Here is a 24,270-nt window from a genome sequence, read left to right as displayed (position 1 = left end):
AATTTCTTAGGGCTTCAAGGATACATGGTGTCCAAGAAGAAGGCCCAGGTAATGCAGCGTAAAGTGAATTATTTGGGCTATGAGATCAGTGCGGGACAGAGAACTTTGGGGCAGGCCCGCAAAGAGGTGATATGCCAAATTAAAAAACCCCAGACGGTAAAGGAATTGCGAACCTTTCTGGGAATGACAGGGTGGTGTCGATTGTGGATCTACAATTATGGACTGCTTGTTAAACCATTATATGCGCTGACAGTGACTGAGCAGAAACACCTCGAATGGAATAAAGAGGCTGAACAAGCTTTTGAACAACTAAAGAAGGCTCTGATGTCAGCCCCGGCCTTAGGACTCCCGGATGTGGGTAAGCCGTTCCTCCTTTTTTCTCATGAGAAACAGGGCATTGCCCTAGGAATATTGGCACAGGAGCTAGGTCCGTATCGTCGGGCAGTTGGCTACCTCTCTAAACAGTTAGACGCAACTGCAAAGGGCTGGCCTGGATGCCTAAGGGCAGTTGCGGCTGTGATACTAAATATACAGGAAGCCCGAAAATTCACCCTGGGCCAGAAAATGACTGTTTTTGTGTCCCATGCAGTGTCGGCAGTATTGGAAGCAAAGGGTGGACACTGGCTATCTCCACAAAGATTCCTACGATATCAAGCTGTAATAGTGGAACAGGATCATGTGGAAATTGTGGTTACTAACATTGTCAACCCAGCTTCTTTTCTCAGCGGAAACACAGGAGAACCAGTGCATCATGACTGCCTAGAAACTATTGAAGCGACATACGCAAGTCGCCCAGACTTAAAGGATAGCCCCATAGAAAACGGAGAAAACTGGTTCACAGACGGGAGCAGCTATGTCCTGAATGGCAATCGACACGCTGGATACGCCATCACCACCAGTCAAGAGGTAATAGAGTCAGGACCTTTGCCCATGAACACCTCCGCACAAAAGGCAGAAATAATTGCCCTAACTCGAGCCCTGGAGTTGGCTCAGGGCAAAACTGTAAACATTTACACAGACTCAAAATATGCCTTTGGAGTTGTACACGCACATGGAGCAATTTGGAAAGAAAGAGGTTTATTGAACTCCCAAGGGAAAAATATCAAACATGCAGAAGAAATTCTGAAGTTACTAGAAGCTGTCCAACTCCCTGAGAAAGTGGCAATTATGCATATTAAGGCACACCAGAGAGTGAGCTCAGATTTGGAAAAAGGGAATGAACTGGCAGATAGAGAGGCAAAACAAGTGGCCAAAACGAAAATAAGAGTAGCAGGGGCTTTAATTCCCGATAGGCATATTTCCCTACAAGATAAAACAAAATATACTAAGGAAGATCAGAAACTCATTTCAGACTTAGCAGGGTCGTATAATGTAGAGGGATGGGCTTATACCCCACAGGGAAAGTTAATTGTTCCCTCATATTTACTGTGGCATTTAATACGGGAAGAACATAAGAAGAGACATTGGGGAATGGAGGCTCTGTATAAGCATCTGATAAAAGATATTGTGGCTAGAAATTTATATACCACAGTGAGACAAGTGACTCAACAGTGTGACCTTTGCCTCCAAACTAATCCAAAGAATACTCCCAAACTAGAAATGGGCCAGCTTGGAAAGGGTAATGGGCCTGGACAACAATGGCAGGTTGATTTCACAGAACTTCCAAGAAAAGGGGGGTACCGATATTTGCTGGTATTAACCGATACCTTTTCAGGTTGGCCAGAAGCGTTCCCAACCAGAACTGCCAAGGCTCGGGAGGTAACTAAAATATTAATACAAGAAATAATACCTCGCTTTGGGGTTCCAGCAACCATATCCTCTGACAGAGGACCACACTTTGTTTCAAAAATAGTGCAACAAACCAGACACCATTTAGGTATAGATTGGCAACTTCACACCCCATATCGCCCTCAGTCGAGTGTCCAAGTGGAGAAAATGAACCATTTAATCAAACAGCAAATTGTAAAATTGGGACAAGAAGCAAACTTGCCATGGCCTCAGTCTCTCCCTTTAGCCCTTTTGTGTATATGAACAAGACCAAGGGCGAGAGAAGGACTGAGCCCTTTTGAAATTCTGTATGGACGCCCCTATGGAATACAAAAGGGGACATCAATGCAAATTGGGGACGAAATTATGACCTCCTATATGGTGGCATTGAGCAAACAGCTCAATAAAATTGGAAAACATGTAATTGGGACCCGAGGAAGGGGTCTGGATGGGCCTGTACATGATATCCAACCTGGAGATTATGTATATGTAAAGTCTCTTGCAGAAAAAACCTTGAAACCACAGTGGGAAGGACCATACCAAGTACTCCTCACCTCCTTCGCAGCAATCAAAATTAAAGAACAGAATGCCTGGATTCATCATACCCGTGTGAAGAAGTCGCCACAAAAGCTTTGGACATCAGAAATTCAAGGGCCGTTAAAGCTCAAGCTAAAAAGATAGGATGTGGGTTAAATTTAACATGATTCTGATAATTTTACAGGTGATAGACACAGCGGCCTGGCGAGAGAACTGGTATGTACAGGCGATTCAAAACATCACCAAAATTTTAAATAAGACAGATTGTTGGATCTGTACCCAAATACCAAGGCATGCTGGTTATGCGATACCGTTAATAGGCATCCCACTGCCAGTTTCCCTGACGAACCGCCAAGACGGCTCCTATTGGGGAAATACAATCTGGAGCACAGACCCTCAGGTTAAGTGGGGACGAGAATTAAAAATCACTGTCGAAGAGACCAGCATATTAGGGGATAACTGCCTGGTAAGTTCGGGAAAAGGACTGTTCGTGGGAGAACACCCAAATTGTAACAGAAGTCGTACATTAAATATGACAGGTAGAGATTTGGGATTTTTGAAATTGAACTATACCGGTCTCCCGACCCCACAAGGGACAGGGTGGTATTGGTTGTGTGGCACAACGGCTCATAAAGTCTTGCCCATAGGATGGCGAGGAGCATGCACTCTGGGAGGTCTGGTCCCCAATATTACTATCATTGACGGGTTAACACAACCCCCCATAAGGAAAAAACGAAACGTTGTAAATAACCCCCTCATAAACAGACCAACGAGTTTCCACAGTTTTGCGCGATGGTTCATTCCGTTTTTAGGGGTTAGTGAGTTGGAAAAGGCAATAATAAACATCTCAGCTGTAATAGAAACAGTGGAAAATAGAACAGTTGATGCCCTCCTGGCACTCCAGGAGGAAGTTACTGACTTATCGAAAATAGTATCACAGAATCGTATGGCCTTAGATTTGCTATTAGCCTTTCAAGGAGGGGTATGCACTGTGATCAATGTAGATTGTTGCATGTATGCAGATCAGAGCGGGCGAATCACCGAGGACCTCCAAGAAATAAGGAAACAAGTAAATATTCTACATAAAGTGACACAAGACAACACTTCTTGGAGTTTTTTTGAATTATGGGAGAAATTGACATCCTGGTTGCCCAATCTAACATGGTTAAAACAATTATTTGTAATGATCATTGTAATTGTCTTTCTATTTTATTATTAGTATAGCTGCCCGTTGTGGATTTTGGTGTTTTAAGGGAACTGGAAATTCCTATAGTGAATGGAAGAGAAATCAACTGCGACAAAAATTAGAATCTAATCAATACTTCGAGTCTGAGTAAAAGAATTTACTAATTTCTTTGAAAAGGGGGGACTGAGGGGGGGGGGTAAGAGATAGGGTAGAGTTTAACAATTGTAATAGTCTGTTTAGCTGTTTAGGGTAAAAGTTGTAAAATTTAAGCTGTTTGCCAAATCTTACACGGTTTGCTTGGGTACTGTGATAAGGTATACAGGAGTAAAGGGCTTCATGACCATATCAGTCCAGCTTTATGACCATATAAGTCCAAAGAAAGATTACAACCTTGCAAGAACAAGCCAAAGCTGGTTCTGCGGTTTGGACAAAGAGCAGGACGTTACTGAGCCTGCGCCAGATGTGGGGGTCACGAGGAAGACTCGCCTGCCTTCATCCTCAGGACCCCTGACGACCACCACCAGGGGACACTGCGCAAACTCAGTCGGGAGAGAGATATGGAAATGACTTGCAGAACTAATTTTAATACAAAGCGGGGATAGGTAATGCATATGTATAGGCGCATTACAACACATTATGAATATGTAATGAGTTGTCTTATAAAAACAGAGCAAGTTTTCGTGTTAGGCGCGCACGGTTTTGGCGGGACTACTCCCCCGTGCTGCCCAGCGCTGAATAAACATACCTACTTTACAATCTTACAGATTGTGGAGTCTGCTTTCCGCACGTCAACGGGACGCAGCTTGATGCAAGCAAATGTCAATTTATTGTACAGAAGCATGAGGTTGTATACACTTTCAGAAGCTGCGCTTTTTAAACAGATTGGTTCTTGAAGCTAAGCATTGCATACTAGGCAATCCCTGATTGGTGGTTAACTACCAGCAATTAACAGCAAGGTGTTACCTTTCCTTGGCGCCATCCGTCCCCCACTCCCCTGTGCTCTGTGTCATGTTAATTGTTGTCTAGACAAGCTCGAGCACATTCCCCTCAGCTAACTGATTGCCAGGCATGGTCCTAGTTTCCAGCCTGCTCCTGCACCTCACTGCTGCTCCATTTCTGTGCTAATCTTTTTCCTTTGGGTGGATCTTAGTACATGGCAGAAAACAACATTTTTCATCTTGGAACTTTACTGACCTATCTATTTTTCAAGCCATATTATGACAATACTTTATTATGCAAAAGTAATGGATAACTTCACAAAACAACCCCTCCTAACTACTACTGTGCATGTGTGCAGCAGTTTCCTCATCATCTCTGCAGTTGTGTTTACTAATTAATGACATCTGCTGACAAACTGACTTCTTTGTCCAGAACTAAGCCACACCTCAACACTTAAGCATGAGTAATCACATCTCAAGGGTAATACTTTTGGGTATGCCTGCCCAAACATCTATAGAAGTTTTTATATTTATTGAATTGCTTGCATAAATAAGTATTTAATGTCCTTTAGGTGTTTCACCTACAGAATACCACATTGTGAGATCTTGTGCCATCCTATAGCGGTTGGAGTAGTTTGTTTTTAAAAGGTATTTTTGAATCATATGATTGACATATATAAACATAATTAATTTGGTTTTGGGTTTTGTGTGTGGTGGCACATAGCTGTCAGCGTAGAATATTCCAGCTGCCCTCCAACTCCCTCTTGTGTCCGAGACTATAACAATCCCTGTGGATACGTGTGTTCACCTTTGCCCAGGTAAGTATTTAAAGCCCCCTTCTATTAGCATCTTCAGTTACTCAGTTGTCTTCCTTGTACAAAGCTTGAAATTTACTGAACCATGCAGCTGTTTAAAAAAAAATTATTTCGACAGTTTTATTCCTGGGAAGTGTTTTGTGCCTCAGACTATCTTTTGAAACAATTGAAACTTTATACATCCTCCAATTTTCTGTTAGTAATTTCAAGGGGGATGGACTACAAATTGTAAACATTTGTACATCTCAAGTAAGTTTCATGGCAGGAGTAACAAGTGTTAACTGATGGATTGTGCTCCTTTCATTCACAGGAATCCAGAGCATTTTATGCTAGTTGTATTTATTCAGCCAGAACTAGGAGGAATGCTTCCAGGTTCTGTAGTGGAGACAGCATTGCCTACTACTCTCAAACTTAATCACTGATACGAGAGCTGGACTGAAAGTCTTGAAAGACCGTAATTAAATGTAAGTGGAAAATAATAAGCACATAAGTCACATGCATCTTTTACTTGGATTAATTTTTAAAGTAGATGATGAAGTTTATTTTAATTGTGGTTTATGTGGAAATACATAAAGCTTTAACTGTTAAAATGGTGAGTGCTGGTTTTCTCTGTTCTTGGGAATGATCAAAAATTTACAGTGAAGTGCCATCAAAGTATAGGATGTCGCTTTCAATGTAATCAGGTGATGTTTTGTAGTATTTTTGCACTTTATATGCAGAGAATCTATATATACACACACACACACACACAAGAATCTGGTGATACAAATTACAGCAATGTGTAAATACCATAATCAAATATTTTGCCATAGCTTTAAACACACTGATAAATTCTTACCTCAATTATGTACTCTTGACGGAAACAAGGAAACATCTTGTGTACTAGAGACTTTAAACATGTTTATTAACTGTAAGTGTACAAGTGTAATTAACAACTATTTCACTTGTTTTGGAATGAAATATTTAAAGAAAAGCCTGATGAATTTGTATCTGGCATCTCATTAAAAGCTGCTTTTTATACACAGAGTTGTTTGTCATCTTCTGAATCCTGAGCACCAAACTTAAACACTTTTTACATGCTGACTAACTTCCAGGAACAAGCTGGTGATATGATTCATCTGCAAGTAATGTTCCCCGTTACTCCTGAGTATTTCTAGTACCTCTAGTTATGAGTTAACTGCAGGAAATAGTGATAGCCACGTGTTGGGGTCTGCAGACAAGTTAGTTGACTTCAAAGACTTATCCGTGTACCATTAAGACAGCCACAAATTGTCAGGTATGTAAACAGGGTGTGAAGAATCGGAACTTAGAGCCGCAGCATATGGGCACCTACAGCAACAGCAAATAGCAAGCAAGAAGAAGGACACAAAAACCTATCAGGGTCTAACACCTGCACTGTCTAAGATATATAAATAGTTTGTATAAACAATAAAAGCCATTTTGTCCGAACCCAGCCACGCAGACATAGTGTTTCTTTTAAGTCCGCCTCGACTTGCGTCACCACAGCCACGCAAATAACAATTTCCATTACAGATCACAGGAACAGTGGGGCACATTAAAGAATAGTGTAAAAATTGCTTTCATCTTCTCTGCTCAATTCCCTCCCAAGTTGTTAGAAACAATTAACTGCATACGTAGTATGTAACTCAGTGAAATTAAAGTAAAAATTCCTTTCCCCCCAGTCACCGGGTTAAGGTATTAATAGCAAATAGTAAAATATGTTTTCATACTATACTAGTTTTAGGGCAACAACTGAAGATTCCTCAGATAAATGTCAATTTATAAGAAAGAAAAATAAGACAGACTAATTGCTACCTATCAGAATCACCAGCAGGTTTTATGTCAAAAATTGCCAAAATGTATTTTTAATATTCACATCTTTACAATGTATAGTAAACTTTTCATAAATAAAGTGCCTTCAAGTGCTGATTCTTTCAATATTATGAAAAATGATGCCAGTTTTACAAGGTGGTATGAATACTTCTGGAAGTCTTGATGATACTTCCATCACTGTGGCTTAAAATACCTTAGCAAACTGTTAGACTGTGATAAACACGATGCTGTAGTCCTTCTTCCTTTATTTGTTTTAGGCTTTTCAGGGGGTTTATCCCTAAAAGTTTTGGACACATGTTCCTGACTCCTCCATTCAGCTAGTAGTTCATTTTGCACATCTGCAGGTAGTTCATAAAAAGTCTTTGTGTCAACATTGGGAGGAAATACAATTCCTGCTGGCCTACTAGATGTTTTACCCTCAGAAGTTGTTTCAAAGGCCTGCTTATCTTCATCCAAGACAGGGACACGCAGTATAGTTTGGCTGGCTCCAGCTTCCAGAGATGACAGTTCTCTCTCTCTTACGGTCATAGAGTCAGTAGGTTGTTTTTCTGTACCACTGCTTGTCTGTGCACTTCTGGGATGCTCAGAAGGACAGCTGGCCCCGGACCTGTGTGCAGGCACAGCTGCAGATTCATGGGCTGATGTGAGAGGTATACTGCACCCTGTGGAGCGAGTGTCACTGTTCAGTCCCTTAGAATGTGGGGAAGTGCTGTGTACCTCTTCTGCAAAACATACTGATGGCTCACCTGAAACGTTCTCAGTAGGCGTTGCTTCTGTTTTTTCAGAAATAATTTCTTTTGGAAGTTCCCTGAAGACTTCCTGGTCAATGTCAGTAGGCGGCAAAAAAAAGGGGATGTCAGGAACTCCTACTTTTTTAATACCACTTTTCTTTTCCTCTGAAAGTTTCCTAGTTTTTGCAGTTCCGGTTCTGTTGCAGTTCTGGTTCCAAGAAGCACTTCCTTCACCTTGTGAGACATCTTCCATTTCCTGTGGCAAAAAACATACAGAAAACCATTAGTATGTTCTGTGCAGTCTACTAGTGGCCAAGCACTATTTTACTAACAGCAAGTTCTTAAAATTATTCCTTAACAGACAGTAATTGGTTTTTTTCCTTTATGATGATCAGTAATGGTTTTTGAAATCTTACATTCAAACATAGACCTTAAAATGTACACACATGTAGGAATCCTTTTTGTATTTTGAAGTAGCAAATATTTCGAAGTTACATTTTATTGCTTTAAAACTCTGGAGCTTTGGAATGCACAGTATGATGTTATATGTCACATTCCTGAGCAGTTGAGAAACAGACAAGTTTATCAATACGCGAAACTGCTATGTCCAGAAGGAAACAGTAAATTCATTACACAACATAATTTTGAAGTTACAGAGTTTTTATATTATGTACTGAAAGCATCTTGTGGAAATACTTTGCAGTGTTTCCACATACAGCTAACTCCTATGGTGTCTAGCGTATGCACCTGGGAGGTAGGAGATTTGCTCAATTCTGAGCAGGAATTGGAAGTTCACTCGATCAGAAACTAGTGACCAATACAGAGTTGAATCTTTGGATAATTTCTAGTCTGAACAGGGCGACCTGAGAATGCATAGTAAGGGAAATACTCACTGTGAAAGTATCTTATTAAAAGCAACAAGGTAAATTATAAGCAACTTTAAGGAGATTTTAGTCTATGGTAAAAGATGCTTCAGTATGATAATACCTGAGTAAGTGGCCTGTTTTTTCACAGATGCTAAATAAAGGGCAGATCTTACTGGAATGAACAGCCAAATTCAGCAATTATTTTTTAGAAGACATAAGCTTGGGTTTCTCTCCTATGGAATTCTGTTCTCTTCAGTTAAGGGGCTTGATAACCTAGCTGGCTGTCTCATTCAAGATAGTATTAAACCTCTTTTAAGCAAGATGTCTAATGAAAGAAAGCAAACGAGTAACACTCGCTCAGAAGACTCCAAATAAATCTTCATTTAAGGTTTAAATCTATATCATAAATACAGAAGTATCTTCTAACTTATCTGTAGATAGTTTTCAGTATCTTTCAGCTTACCCAGACACATTTACGAGAGCCTGATGCTGGTGACATCTGCTTTAGATAGAAACCAATTGATCCTTTCTTGCTGCTAGGAAGATTTTTGAGGTTGGAGAAGCAGACACTGAGAAGGGTAAGATTAAATGGTAGATCTACATCTATCATCTTTCAAAAGAGTTTCATTAGTATATCAACCAATGGGGATAAAATGTTGCTGCTTTCTAAAAGAAAAAAGGTTGGAAAAAAGCAATGTGTATATAATCAAAAGTGACCAAATAAGGTTGATTGAAATAGTGAAGGACCAAAGGTAAACTTATAACTCCACATTCTGAACTTTCAACGTTTTGCATGTGCACAGAAATAAAGAGATCAGTCATATGTAAGAATTGAGTATACAGTACTATTATTAGCAATATGAGAATATTTGTAACTCCCATCTTTATACCCTAGGGAAACCTTTATTCATCTCAAACCATGAATTCCTGAAATATTAAATTCTGAACACTGCTAAAGGCTTCCAAAATAATCTGTGGATATATAGTCGTTAAGATGTTCATTCTGCCCTGTCAGGTATGTTCTCAACTAAATAACAGGCTTTTTTTCCCTCCCCATCCAGTAAAAATGCTTAATTTCACAGCTGTGATGATTACTTTATAGTATGTACTTAGGTTAGAAAAGAAGAATTACAGAATAGAAGCCAAGCTGAATAGATTTGAAAAATGATCCAATTGTACCAAAAAGGGCCTTTACAGAGCCGTGTCGGTATATACCATTACCCCAACACTGGTAATAACAGTATGGTTTATTGGAGTTTGTATGACTCTATGAGCTGACAGTAATTATTAGTCTCCTCCAATGTAGAAGTCCAGTAGCAATTTTGAAGTGAGAAGCTACACAGAATTTCAACAGCTTCTCTAGGCCTGTGAGAAATAATTTGGGAATTGAAGTCAGGGAATAGTGATTCAGTGTGCTGATACAGCAGTGATTCAGATTTATTTCCTTACCCCAATCTGAATGAAGTGTCAAATGAATTGCAATTGCTGGTTGGAAAGCTTAAGTCTGAGAAGGGTGAGAGTCTTTATGTTATTAATTTTCAGAGGTACATCAAAAAGATGTTTTATTACATAATGAAACTGAGAACGTAATTCAAATCCCTAACAGAGAAAAGCAGATTATTAATCTGGGAAGCAGCCTCCAGTCACCCTTTCCCACCCCACCAAGAAATTTACTGCAGGGAATCCAGCCAGACTGGGTTAAAACATGGTAGTAACATAGAAGTTATGCCTGCAGTGGATTTCTGTATGGTTTTAGCATATGTCATCAAACAGAAAAGTTTCCAAATATTAAGTCTAGGGAATATCACCATGACATTACGTGACGGAATTGTACAGAGAAGTTAGGTGGTAGCAGTACAAAGTCGATACTTTCAAAAATTCTAAGTTTACCTTTTCCAAATTTCTGAATGAGATGAGGTGAAATAGGACACTGACAACTTTCCCAGTTAAACCATTTATCAGTTGAAGAGAACTGACAGATGGTCAATCTTACTGTGTGCGGTTGTCTTCCATCTTTGTATATTCTATGGAGCATTAATGGGCACAAACCAATTAAGTATTTTTCAGAGGGTCTATGGAAACTGTCACAGCATCTAGGTTACTAAGTCAAATTAAATATTACAGATCTCTCCCACCTTCTGGCTTTGGGTCACTGATTATACAGGCAACTTTGGGTCCTAGCTGGTTCCCTTAATTACCCGTAAGTTAGAAGTTCAATACAATGTGAATACTATCTCCCAAGAGTCTTAGCTGAAGTGAATGTGAAAATTAAGTGGGTCAGTCTGCAACATTGCCACGTTTCAGTATTTAATACATTAGAAGCAGTACAGTCTATGCAGTTATACCCTGTACAATCCTCAGCTTTTAGCTTTATGCTTTTCAAGGAATCATCCCCCCCCTGCTTTAGCAGTGAAAGGTTAGTACTTCAAATTTTGTGATTACTGAGCAGTGTCTGAGATGCAGATAAAAGACTGCTTGCCCACAGTGTTAATGCCACTAAAATGGACATATCTATTGTGAGACTTGCATAGATAGGGGGACAGAAAACTTTTAAGAACTGTAGATGATTTTAAGGCTAAAGAGAGTCACAGGATAGAAAGGGAGGATAGGGAAGTCACAGTAGTCAAGACAGGAGTAAATGCATCCTCTCCTGCTATGCTGGTGTTTTTGTAGAGTATCTTGGGCTTGGATACTGCTTGGGTTCACAGGGTAAGGGAAATAGGAAGAAATGAAAATGTTCTTTCAGCCTGACAGAAAAAAGACTGCTGTTCTACAGCAGGCATGCATAAATGGTGATCACCAAGGGTCTGAAAGTAGAAAAAGAAAACCTAGGGTCCCTCACACGGATTAGTGAAGATGCACCAGATACTGTGACACACAACCAAAGCAACTGAGAAGGATCAGCAGACAGAATATGCAGAGATCCTTATCAGAGAAGCTGCAAAGGGGCAGAATGGCTGGCAGCCATCCTGGGGGCAAGAGAAAAGATGGGGGCAAGAGGAAAGCGGGGCAATACAGCAGGACAATCCATGAATTGATAAAGACCAAAGGGGAGGTTGGAGAAGCAGGTGCTGTCCCTGTAAATGCATTTTGCTGAGAGAAGAAATGTAGAGTATGAGACAAACCTAACATACACTCCAAGTCCCTTCAGGTCACAATTTCAGTCATCAGAAAGAGTATTGAAGACAGTCACCTGTCTAATAGGTTAGGAAGCAGTTCTTCAATTTTCCCTTTAACTTCCACTTCTGATGAACATTTTTTAAAAGAATCTTCATCACTAAAGGACTGAAAAAAACCCCACATAAGTCCTTTTGATTTTATATTTACTTCAAAATTCTTAAGAGGAAAAAAAGTATCATAATTAAGTGTGTAGAATTAACACCAAGAGATCTTTGACATTCAGAGCTTAACTGAACTTCAGGAGAGTTATGCATTAATTTGAGTTGTACTAGAGAATACATATAAAAATGCATCATTTTGGTTAGTTCAGCAAAGCTGTATAAAACTAAAAGCAATTTTTTTTTTCCTCTTTGTAAAGTACTTCAGAACACTACTTGTACCTGAGGAGGGCCTGATGGAGTCACAGGGGATTCATCTTCTCCGTAGCTGAGTTTTTGGATACGCTGAACAATAGAAACACCCAGTTCTTTCTCTAACGTGGCAGATGGAAATGCTTGAAGATCACACACATTCTTAACACCAAGCGTTTCAAGACGTTTGGTAGTTTTGTAGCCAATGCCTAAATAAAACATGTATTAAAAATACACAGGAAATTGAAAATATATATAAACACATACATATAAAAAATGCCCATCCACGTAGTACTGACAGTTATTTTCACTCCTGCAACAGAGGCTTTTCAGCAGCATCTTTAGTGAGTTGCCATTTGAGTTTTAGAATCTGCCATTAGAAAAGCTGTACTGGGACACAGCAAAGGTAGCCTATATCACACGTAGCCTATATCAATGCTTCCCAGCCAACAGTGCAGTGTGAGCATAGAATAATTAGGCAAAATACTTCCTCAGAGTATTCTGTCAGGCTCTAATAGGCTGTTTTAGTAGCTGTCAGTAGGTTTCCAATCAGTAAGTTTAAAGAAGTTTGTGTTTAAAACCTAGTATCAACCACAATGTGTGGACTTCAATAAAAATAAATGGTATTTTAGTATTTTTGAAGGCATCTTGAAAAGTGCTGCAACACATTTATATCACAACCAAAACCTAAGAAAACCAAAGTCCTTTCATTCCTTCTGCTAAACAAAACTCAAACAGCTTTTGAAAAAGAAAAGACAGCACCCTAAACACACACCTGCACACCCCGCTGCCTGCTTGTGAGAACTAGATTTTAAAATTATTTCAGCTATAATTTTTTCACTAGTTTTTCTTAGCATCTTAAGAGTTGTCAGTATGCCCTCCATCAGTGCTCATAGCACCATACCTACCAGGCACTTTTTGGATGCGATCAAGGCTGCGTAGTAGATCTTGACAGCTTTCAGGCAGAAGAACTGTTTGCTGATTTGGTTTAAAGGTCTCAGATCCTAGTTTCAACAGTAATTTGTTAAGAGGCCACCCCTTAACAGCCTGTGAGGCCCAGTCTCACATATATGGCTTCCCTGAACTCTCCTGCAATCTGAGATCCAACAACTAGTCCTAAGTGCGTTGTATCATGCAAATTGATAGCTGCAAAGAAAAAGAAAGCAGCGTTCAGTATGTAAACAGTCCCCTAGTTAGCTAATTCTCTAGCTGTAGATATTTTCCATTGCATTAAAACAGTACAAGAAAGTATGGTCTCACGGGTCGAGTGGCATTGCCACGGCTTCTGTATCCAAGCTGCTGTCTAAAACCAGGGGCATTCTGTCCAGGAAGCATAATGTTTAGAGAGTGTTTTAAATATAAAATACAATATATTAAGAGATGTCAAAGGAAAGCATTAAATATCACAGATTCTTGTACCAATGTCACCGAAGCAGAGATTTACAAATCTTTATAATTTAGAGGGCTGTCGCAGCTAAGCCTTTATAACTCACATGCAAATGTCAAATGAGGCAAAGGACGATTCAGGCTTTTCCCTCCTCTCCAAACCACATTCAAAGCTATCACAATAGCTTGAAGTCTGGGAAAAAACTCAACTGCTTTCCTTCCTAGTGCATGAAACGAGTATCACGGCTACTGAATGTGCTCTGAGTATCATAGCATAGCTACTGTGTTCATGCTCGATGATGTACGAAGCAGCTCAGTTAGCTACTTCAGTCTCAGTAAGTCTATTCCTGACCTAATGGCTGTAGCAAACATTTAGGTTTTTGTTTGTTAAAAAAAAAACGTTAAAAAAACAACTGTTAAGAACTCATTCCATTTTGCCAATTGACAACAACGTTCAAGCTGAAACAAAATTCTATGTCTTACTACAGTAAAAACTTACAAAGGGCAAGGAAAATATCTTCTCCCAAATCGTTGTACATGCTCATCTACCACAGAGATGTATTTTTACTGCCATCTGACTGGAGCGCTGATTAACATTTGAGATACACGTACTCTTCTCAAATATAGAAACCAATCATGGAGCAATACAAGTTTCCAGCTGTTCAGTTCTGGACAGTACTTAGAAGCTGACAGATACTATGTACTGAACTTCACAAATGTTTGCACGCTGATGTTCACAATGTTACATATTTTTCAGTATGAAGAATGCTTAACTCACCTTGGTTGTTGTATACATGGCCAGACACACAGACTCTGGAACATCCGCTTTGCTGTAACTGGTTTACTCTTTCCTCCACAATCTCTGTGATATCCATAAAATTTTCATCAAACCCAAGCCTTTCCACCAGCGGACAAAATTCCCCCAACAGCTCTAAGAAGAAAAGATACCCAAGGATAATACGCACACAGCTAATAATGTGAGGTTTTCAAGTCTGCATCAATCCACAGCTGATTTCCCATGGATTCAAGGAGGATGCTTGCACAAAAAGGAACTGTGTTCTCTTCCAGATAAAATAAGGCACTTATTTTAGCAAAGGTGAAGAGGAGGAATATTTCTTCATCCCGCAACTACCTCTATCATCTACTTTTCTTCTCCCCGAATCTCTTCCTTCTTTCCTCATTTGTTTCTTAACCTCTGCATACTTTCTCCTAAGGAAATCTGTTTCCCAGCTAGGTGGGCTTTCACTTTTACATTATTATTATTTCCCCTGCTAACACTGCTCATGTGAAAAGCAGTAATCAGTGACAATGCTGGTGTATCATTTAAGAGATACTGGAGAAGATCCCCCCACTTGAAGGCTTCAGCATTCCATCCTCGTTGCTTCACCTTTGCAAAAATATTACTGCAGCCAGTATTTAAGAAAAAATGTTCCTAAAGAACTACACGGGCATAATCCTAACATAGTGTATAAATCCCATATAACACCAGCAGGATATGTTTAGTGCCGGACCCAGAATGCAACCAAGCTTATTTTATGAAATGCTGACGTTGTAAGTAGTATCATCATGCTATGAGGCTCATTTTAATAAAAACTTTTAGAGCAGGAAAATCCCAAATACCGTTGCACTGTTGCACACGTGTGCACCTGCACACAGAGTTTAACAGAAAGCATTTGGCCTCTACTGGAAAATTGTTAATTTTGTACCTGTAACCTTGTACGACATTTCCCTGTATGGAGTTAGATCTTCCCCATTAACCAGGATCAGCTGAGGACACTTCTCCTTAGCATCCTTGACAGACATCAGTTTCTTAACTCCAAGTTTTCTGGCTGCATAGTTACAGGTAACTACAATGTATTTCTGTTGCACACCTAAAAATAAATGTTTTTTAAAGTTTAGGGTTTTTTGTACTTTACAGAAGACTACAGTACGTTCATGCTGCTGCAAAGCATACGCTTTGATCAGAACGCCATGCCACAGAACAAGCAGACAAAGCAACACAACAGTCTTATTTTACAAAGACCACGAGAAGGACAGATCTCTTGATTTAATTACTGGATGGTAAGAACATTTTAAAACCTTATAGATGTTTTTTTCCCATTGTATGGCTGCTCTCAATTTTGGGCCTTTTTAGGCAACCTACCCATGAAAGTGCTCTTTATGTAATAGTCATTTTCGAATGTACTTTCTTCACTGATCATAAGACACTACCGACTGCCTCACATTCCTTCTTAACTCCTGGGTGAAATAAAGCGTGCTTTAAGCATGACTGTGTCAAAACGCTCTGGCTCACTTGGGGAGCTCAGCCCTCTCTATGCCCATGTTATAAACCAGCTTCAATCCCCAGAACTGCTCAGAGACGTTGGCAAGTGCCTGTACTTGTGCTCAAGAGGATTTATTAACATTGTAGTCAGAGCCACACAGAGTCTAGACTGCACCTTGCTCGCTCTGGATGTGGTTACAGGCTCTGGCGTACCTCACCACACAGTCACATCCTCAGTTTACTCACATCCTTAGTTTTTTTTCTGCCTGAATACACATAATCTCCAAATTAACAACAAAGTAACTCAAACCTAAAGGTTTGTCTCTTAATTCAGGATTACGGATAATTTCTACTTGTGCATAAAAGCAGTCCAAGTCAATGTGCACAATCACTCTGCGTGCTGCGCTTCTTGCTGATATGGACTTGCTGTGGCCTGCTGCGGGGAAAGCAAATTAACAGATTAAAAATTACTCGCCAACTTACATGCAATGTTACAATTTTTTAAAAAGTTAATTCAGAGTAATAAACATATTACAAGAAGACTATAAAATTTACAAGTTTTATGCTAATTCTGGCATTGCGTTAATTCTAGGATTACTTAAAGAGTGTAAATTGTCCATAACAACTAATCACTCCCGGTTTCGGGGGGGTCAGTTGTATTTGTTTTTCACTGAACTGGTTTAGAACATTGCTTTACTGATACAATATCCTTTCACTGAAACTTCTTTTTAATGTATTTCTGTAAAATAATCTGGTCTTGTCTTTGCTTCAGACAGCTCTATCAGATATTTGCCTTTCCCAGAGATGGCCAATGAAGATGGCAAATCTCCATCTGACAAACAGCAAACCCTGCTACAAAAACAAGCCAGCCAAGGTTAAAAAAAAAAAAAAAAAAAAAAAAAAGGAAAAATTTAAGAAAAAAAGGTGTTTATTTCCCTGAGGTGAAAATAACCCCATCAGCAGATACAGTCCAGCCGCAAGCCCAGTCCGTGTGCCCTTCTGGGGGCGCGGCCCCTGGCTGCGAGCGGCACCACGGCGGTAACGCCAGCCGGAGCGGCCGGGGCTATGGCTGCCCAGGAGAGGCTCTGCCCCGGGACGGCGCCACGGGGAGCTAGCCCTTGCCGTCCATGCTCCTCCGAACCCCACGCGTGTCCCCGGCTAGCAGCAAAGGGGGGGTGGGGTGCGGGCGCGCCGCCGCAGCTCCCCTCCGCAGCCGGCACCATTGCTCCCCGCCCCGCCGCCAGCTGCGCTCACATGGGGCGGGCACTGCGGCCCCTTCGCGCTGCGCCCGCCCCGGGGAGGAGGCGACCGGCCGCGCCGCGCAGGTCCTAGCGCCGCCGCCGGGGAGGACCGGGGCCTCCGCAGCCGGCCGGGCCTCGGCACCCCGAGGGGACGCCCCCGGGTGGCTCTGAGGGGGACGCGGGGGACGCAGCCCTTCGGGTGTGCGCTTTGGGCTTTGCGGCGGGGCCGCCGGGGGTTTAGGTCGTGGTGCGAGGCCCGAGCTCGGCAGGGCCGGCAGCCCCCGGCCGGGTGAGGGGAAGGCGGGCGGGGGACACGAATAAACTGAACGTGGGGGCTGCGGGGGTGCTTTGTGCATGGGCACCTCGGCGGAGAACACGGGCGAGGGCGGGCTTATGGCATGCCGGCATCCCTGCCCCGGTGGGTTCCAGCGCCGCGGTGGCGTCCCCAGACCGGCCCCGGGCGCCCACCGCGCTCCCTCACGCTGGGGGCCAACCGGGACGGGACGCGCCACGGTTTCCTCCCGCCCCAGCACCTGCCGGCGCCGTCCCGCTCCGGGCTTCCTCCAGCCTCCGCCGCCGGGGAGCCGGAGCCCTGCCGGCCCGGCGCAGCTCCCCTCCGGTAACGCGCTCCCTCAGGCGGCCGCAGACGCCCGCGATGGCCGCCGGCGGCCCGGCACCGCCGCTGCCGCTCTGTCCTGCCTACGGCGCTCTCTATGGTCGGCAAGGTTGGCCGCTCTGGCCCCTCTAGGCCGCTGACACGGATTCCGGGGCTCGGCCGCGGAAGCGGGCGCCGGGCGAGAGCCTCGCCGGCTGCGCGCGCAGCCCGTGCTCCTGGCGCCGAACAGCGCGCCGCGGCCGCCATCGCCAGGGGGGTCCCGGCCCCGGCCGTGTCTGGGAACAATAAAGCTCTTGTTGCGAGTACCGGGGGCCGGGCGAGTCCTTTCCTCCGCTGCCACCTCGGGCCTAGCGCCCGGTGCATGGAGAAGCAGGGCAGGATGGACTGCCCCGCGCTGCCCCCGGGCTGGAAGAAGGAAGAGGTGATCCGCAAGTCGGGCCTCAGCGCCGGCAAGAGTGATGTCTATTACTTCAGGTACGTGCCGGCCCATGACAGCCCGCTTCACCGGCGGGACGGGGCCGGCCCGGGTGGGGACCGGCGCCAGCTGCTGCGCCGCCCGGCCCCGTCACCTGCTCCCCGGGTTCCCCCTTGTCAGGGGCGGCGGGGAGGGTTGCGGCCGGTGCCCGCCCGCCTGTCGGGGGCCGCGGGGAATCCCGGTGCCCGTCCGCCTGTCAGAGGGCCAGTCCCCTCCTGCCGCCCGCCTGTCACGGAATCGCCGCCGCTCGCCTCCCGCCGCGGCTCGGCCGCCGGGGCCGGCTGAGGGGCTCGGTCCACTCCCGCCTGTCAGGGGCCGGGGGAGGATGGGGCCGGTTCCCGCCCGCCGCCGCCCGCCTGTCAGAGGGCCGGGCCCCCCCCCGCCGTGGCTCCTCTGTGAGGAGGGCCCCCCCCCGCCGTGGCTCCCCTGTCAGGGGCCGCAGGGCGGCCGAGCTCGGTGCCCTCCCGGCGCCGCCCGCCTGGCAGGGGCGGCTGCGGGGAGCGGCCCTCATGGCCGCGCTGAGGCGAGCGGCGGTGCCGGCGGAGGGGGGCGGACGGGCGGCTCTCCTCAGGCAGCCCAGCCCCGGCGGCGGCTATGGGGACCGGCTGGCTGAAGCCTGCGGGAGCCGTGCGGCTGGCGGCGGGGGTCTCGGGGAGAGGCGCCCGCAGGGTGGGCTGGCGGCCAGCCTCCCCGCCCTCCGCCGGGGCTCCTTCTGCCGTGTGGGCAGGAGCCCCGGGCAGCCAGCCGTACCGGTAGTGATGCTCCGTAGTTCCCTGCCAGTGCTGGGCTGGCCGGCTGCGGGGCTGACAGCTGGGCAGCCGGGGAGCTAGTGGGGCTTGCAAGGAGCCCCCCTGCCCGGTTTTCCTTTGGGAGAGGGGTGCTGGTGGTGCTGCGTGCTGGCCCACCACAATCCACCCAAGCCCGGCTTTTCGGTAAGAGCAGGGTCAGCCTAAAGGGAACACCCCCCTGCATTTAAACTAAGAGTTGCCATGATCTATATCCAAGAGGTCCAACCAAAATAGTTAGCTCATAGGCAGGATGTGTGCACCCCACCCCCTGCCCCAAATTAATTAGGAAGCTTACCATTAGCAACAACAGCTGAGATTTTAGCAAAGTTAAGGGCATGCAAAAATCAGAGAAGTCTTGCCACTGCAAAATGCTCTCATTATTACTGCACAGGTTATAGTAAACCCAAGAGAAGCAACAGCAACCTGATTTTGTTTTGCCCTCCTGCTTGCTTTCAGAAACTGAAAGGATAGCTCTTTTCTCAAGGGAGAAATCAAATAAATTCTGAAGTTTTGCTCTTAGGCCTTGCTTCTGTAAGTCCAGCCTGCTGCACAGCAGAAGAAGCTGTCTTCTGCAATGGCTAACCTCTTACCCACAGCGCCTCTATTTATAGCTCTGTGTGCATCTGATGAACTACACCTGAAACTTCTCCCTAACATCGCTGTTTCTCAGCAGGCCTAGCAGTCTCCTTTTGTAGCAGTTAATGGATTTGGTCTTTCTGCTGCCCAGCTGGAGGAGTGGGAAGTCATACTTGCTCCCTCTCAGATGCCAGCTAATGGAAAAGTCGGTTTCTGTCAGTGCTGAATATGGCATCATTTGACCCATCACGTGCCTGCTGCTAAAGAAAATTCAATGTCTGACAAAAGGATCGCTAGATGTGGAGGAGGAACGTTGCTTTTTTTTGTGAGCTTTTTGAATAAATCCGCTTGAAAACCTTTTTAGACAAGTTCTGGTTTTGTCTTACCGCCTTTGTCTGACTCGCGCTCCCAACTGTATGCTAATATTGCAGCAGATGATTGGGTAACATCTGGCATCACTGTCTTATCTCTTTGCATCTGCCTTTCCTTTCTTCCGTGCTGCCCTGTGAAGCCTGTCTGAAAGATTGCGCTTGAGTCCTTGAATTTTCTGGATGGGTCCTGTTTTTCTGCATATTGCTAAACTGAACTGTCTGCATAGGATTATTCTTTCCAGAATTAAATACCAGACTTTTCTCAAGCCAGACAGTCACTGCTGACTGTGTTGGAATATATTTAATGTAGAAGGTCCAAGTAACTTCAGCTATTTGTTCAGAATGGCCTGTTTTAAAAACACTTGAGTTTAGCCACGTGTTTGTTCCATCAGAATGTAGGGGTGTTGGTGTTTTATCTAATACATATCCTTAGTTAAACTATGAAAACATGGGGGAAAATGCAGCAAGTTCTAGTATTTCCAGGTTTTAGTTTTGGCTTTGCAAAGAATGATATGTAACCTCATTAAGTTCATTAAAGTGCCTTAGTTAACTGACTAAAACCCTGAGGTTTATGGTTTTTTATGATTTCTTAAGGCTAGAAAAAAATGCCAAAAGGCATTGGACAAAGCTTCATTTACTGTGATGGTCTAAATAATAATAATGGTAATCAAGAACAACTCTTGCAAGATTAATATATGTTGCAATCTACCTTATTTGCATTTCAAAACTCACTTGTTTCAGGACTGCTTTATGGTATTTTTACATGTCATGTTTTAGGAAGATGTGATCCAGCTGCTCAGATGAAGTAAAACACCTCCTGTAGTTTCTGGTAGGGTGTTTTTTGTCCCCCTTCACATATATCTATGAGTTTTCTGACCTTTGTGATTATCATAAATAAGCTATTAAAAGAGGGGTGTGGTGGAAATACTTCGTGTATACTGTACTAGATCAAAACACAGCTTTTGAGGTTAGCCCCTTCTGTGTAATGATCTGAGCCTTCATCCTTCAGATTTTGCTGCTGCTGTTGCCCGAAACCCTGTTAAGAAACTCTTTAACACAGTTTTTGTTGAAGATGCAAGACTGTAATCTGCTCATCACTGACTCTAGAATTCTGTCTTTTTAATGTGGGAAAGTGGTAGGAATAAACGTTTCAAATTTTAGGACGCCTTCCAGCATGGTTAGCAGTGATGCAGATCATCTGCCAAACAACCGCAAAATTGAAACTCAGAACTTACCAAACAACTCATAGCTTAGAGTTTGTTGATTTCACTACAGATTACAGGTTTGGAAAAATAAGTAGTCATTTATGTCTAGAGGAATAACTTCTGTTCAGCAACAGGACTACTTCTGCACAACCAAAGTAAAACAAAGTTAAAAAAAAAAAGTTTTGTGGCTGCAGGCAGGACTGGCATAGGAAATTTATCATCCCCCCCCCCCCCCCCCCCCTTTCATTCTGTTATAGCTATGAGGCAGATTTCAGCACTGCTATATTTAAAACAAATGGAAATCTGTTTTGATCCAGTAAGTAGAGCAGGCCAAATACATTCAAAGGAGTTATGTCACTCTAGTTCTGTTGGAAGGGAAAAAAAAAAGGAAAAGAATGTTAACAAATGCTACGTTGTTAAAATATGTAGTTGGGTACAAAGCGGGTTTTTATACAGACTAATATTCCTTAAAAGCCTGCGGAGTCAGGGTTTGGCATGACCACTTAAAGAATAATGCCACCCTTTTTTGGCAACTGTAGGATAATGGCAAAAGTGTACGTTGCATTTTAAGTTTATATGTCTTCAGAATAATTGGCTTAAACTTCTGGTTGCTTAATTTTATACAAACAGTCAGAAGAAATAGATTTCTGTGTGTGTCTTGCTTTGAGGATAGTAGGCTTGCGCAGGTGACACCAGAGGACTGGCTCCATTTGCAGAATCCTTGTTAATTGTGATGGAGAAAAATCTAATTATTCTGGAGCTGAGTTTAGGGGAGGAAAGAATCACTATATTTAGTGACATAAACTTGTTTGAGCTAGAGAATAGTGCATTAAAAATCATGATACTGAATGTAGGACAAATGCAAAAAACAGCACAACATTCTCAGAATAAATACTTGGATTAGACCTTAATCCACACATCAGGTAACTTCCCGGAGGGTTTTACTAGCAGTCGGTCTGATGTGCAGTGCCTGTAGCTCGAGCACGTACTGTTATAAATACAGATGTTCTGTCTCAAGAGCAAGGGCTATTCAGAGCGACAATGATATGGATTAAAATAAAGAAGATTACGATGGTACCAAAAGGAAACAGTGTTCTTTTGAATCAGTTTGAAATACGTAGCAGCTCCCAGGAATATAAGTGACTTTTTCTAGTTTAAAGAAGGCAGGAGTTCTCTTAACGACCATCTTGTCCATACTGTAAATTTAGTGAGCACTCACAGCAAAGGCGAGCTGAAAGGCAGTTTTTGTTGATCCTCAAGAGTAAGAAGTCCTCGTTCTGAGTTACTTGTCTGTCTTTGCTGCAAAGTCCAATGTCTTCCCCATATCTGCAGAGTGATAATCTGAGAGTATTCTTTCACTTTGTTTACAGACAGGAGATTACATTTAAAGCTATACATCTGATTTTTCTTTTAAGTCAATATGCTGTGCTTGTGATCCATGTCTCCACTTTGTCCTAACTGTTGTTGTCTCATTGTAATCAAAGTTTTCTGAGAAACTGTACCTGTACAAAGAGCCTTTTTGAAGTGACTCCGCTACTATTTGTGTAAACCCTAATACTGTAGTAAATTGGCATCATAATTTTTTTTAAAGTATTATTTCTTCAGCATATGATGAGGTAGGGGGTGCTGCTGTCCTGCCAAAAGACTCAGTCATGCTTCCAAAGTCCTGCAAAAGTCTGAGTAAACTAGGAACTTTGAACATGGGTATCTCAGCTATTTTTTTCTTTACCCCTTCTTTTTGTTGGTAAAATCCCTTTAGTGTATATAACCCCCTAGAGCGTTTACTTGTTGAAAAATGTTTCTTAAACTCTGGCATGAAATTATTTCTTTCACAGCATCAGCAAGTTAAAATTCTGTTTTGATGCATTTGTTCTTTATGGGAAAAAAAGCAAGCAAGAACTACTCTACTTTTTTTCTAGTCAAGATTAAAAAAGCCAAGTAGTTGACACAGTGTTCACTGAATTCTGATAAACTGTTAAGTTTAACTACAAAAGCTTTTCCAGTAAGATAAATGCAGGAGAGTTTCCAGTGACAGTAGGATTAGGTTAATTCTGTGCTGCCTTTTTTTTTTTTTTTTGGGTGCCCTCTTTGCTCTTTTTTTTTTTCTTTTTTTTTTTCTTTATCCTTAGGGAGACCTTTACTTTGTCTTTGAAAGCGAGCAAGTCATGACTTCCTGTGTGATGCTGAGTTGTGCTTATGTTATACATAAACTTACTGATTTTTTGTTTCCAAAGGTAATTAGAGCATAGAAAAAGTCCTAATAGTGAGGTCTACATTTTGAGATTGTACTTCACCTTCTGTGCAAGAAAAAAACCTGCTGCCATTAGCCGCATGTTAATCTCTTAGTGCTGCTCCTGTTCTTTTTTCTGCAGTGCACCCAGCTCAGGGGCTGGCCTTCACTGAGGAGAATTTGCTGTTGCCATCTTGTTCTTCTCATCCCTTCTGAATGGCTGTGTCATTTCTCCTTCACTGCTGGAAACTGTACTGCTTTTCTAAATTTAAGTGAAAACCAACACAAGGGCAATGGTAATAACAAACAAGTTAGCCCAGGTTTTCTTGGGTAGGCTTTCTCTTACCATCATTAGCTTTTAGTTTGAGTATTTTGGCTGCCTTTTGTTTTGCCTGTTGGAAGGAGAATGAAAAAAGGAAGTTTTAAGTGGAACAGGTGTTATTTTTTATCTCCATGGCTCAATTACTTGCACTGATTCTGAAAAAGCGTGGTAACAATCTCCCCTACTTAAGTTCAGGGCAGCATCCGGTGTGCTGGTTGAACCGTGCTGCCTAATAGGGTCTTAGTATGTAAAATAAATCTGTTTTCTTTATAGGGTGAATTTGTCCCTGTGCTGAATGATAATAATGATTATTACAAAGTCACAGTGGTAACTGACTTCATTTTACAAGGGCACAATTTATCAGTCCTCTGTCCCAGCAAAGGAGCTGGTCAGGTTGTTTAGGAAACAGAAATAGATTCTGATAAATGAATCCAAAATATTTCCATAAATGGAAGAGTAAATAACAATCTAGAAATTAACCTTTTACAGTTGGTTGGTGTCAATTGTTGTTGGTGATTTAGTGTGGTAGTATAAGCTACATGTAGTATTGTATAAAAATTGTATTTTTGTTGCAAGCGAAATTAGATACCAAAT

The 24,270-nt window shown here is 42.9% G+C and overlaps 3 protein-coding genes and 1 pseudogene across 3 annotated transcripts in view; 3 read left to right on the top strand and 1 right to left on the bottom strand.

The window, feature by feature from the left end:
- LOC121080432 lies at positions 1-2,448 on the top strand. The gene is made up of 3 exons (XM_040578451.1): positions 1-358; positions 713-1,075; positions 2,333-2,448. The coding sequence occupies exons 1-3, from the start codon at positions 25-27 to the stop codon at positions 2,446-2,448; spliced, it is 813 nt and encodes a 270-aa protein (XP_040434385.1). The 5' UTR covers positions 1-24.
- LOC121080431 (syncytin-2-like) lies at positions 1,716-3,528 on the top strand. Its single transcript, XM_040578450.1, has 3 exons — positions 1,716-1,758; positions 2,333-3,416; positions 3,524-3,528. Exons 2-3 carry the CDS (start codon positions 2,450-2,452, stop codon positions 3,526-3,528), a joined length of 972 nt encoding a protein of 323 aa, XP_040434384.1. The 5' UTR covers positions 1,716-1,758; positions 2,333-2,449.
- A 3,533-nt stretch (positions 3,529-7,061) lies between these two features.
- LOC121080637 lies at positions 7,062-17,727 on the bottom strand (annotated as a pseudogene).
- Positions 17,728-17,793: 66 nt separating this feature from the next.
- The window catches only part of LOC121080638 (methyl-CpG-binding domain protein 2-like), a 40,751-nt gene continuing 34,274 nt past the window's right edge, over positions 17,794-24,270 (top strand). The window contains exon 1 of the mRNA XM_040578785.1: positions 17,794-18,183. Within this exon, the coding sequence (XP_040434719.1) occupies positions 17,807-18,183 (377 nt within the window). The 5' untranslated portion in view covers positions 17,794-17,806. The remainder of the gene's footprint in view (positions 18,184-24,270) is intronic.

The sequence above is a fragment of the Falco naumanni genome, chromosome W (genome assembly GCF_017639655.2).
Source record: "Falco naumanni isolate bFalNau1 chromosome W, bFalNau1.pat, whole genome shotgun sequence".
Lineage (NCBI taxonomy): Eukaryota > Metazoa > Chordata > Aves > Falconiformes > Falconidae > Falco > Falco naumanni.
The sequence above is the reverse complement of the archived record's forward strand: the minus strand, read 5'-3'. Positions and strand labels throughout refer to the sequence as shown.

Coding starts and splice junctions, on each gene's coding strand:
- LOC121080432 (XM_040578451.1), top strand. CDS start 25: ATGGTGTCCAAGAAGAAGGCCCAGGTAATGCAGCGTAAAGTGAATTAT. Junction 359..712: donor CTTAGGACTCCCGGATGTGG/GTAAGCCGTTCC, acceptor TTGTCAACCCAG/CTTCTTTTCTCAGCGGAAAC. Junction 1,076..2,332: donor AGCAATTTGGAAAGAAAGAG/GTTTATTGAACT, acceptor CCTCCTTCGCAG/CAATCAAAATTAAAGAACAG.
- LOC121080431 (XM_040578450.1), top strand. CDS start 2,450: ATGTGGGTTAAATTTAACATGATTCTGATAATTTTACAGGTGATAGAC.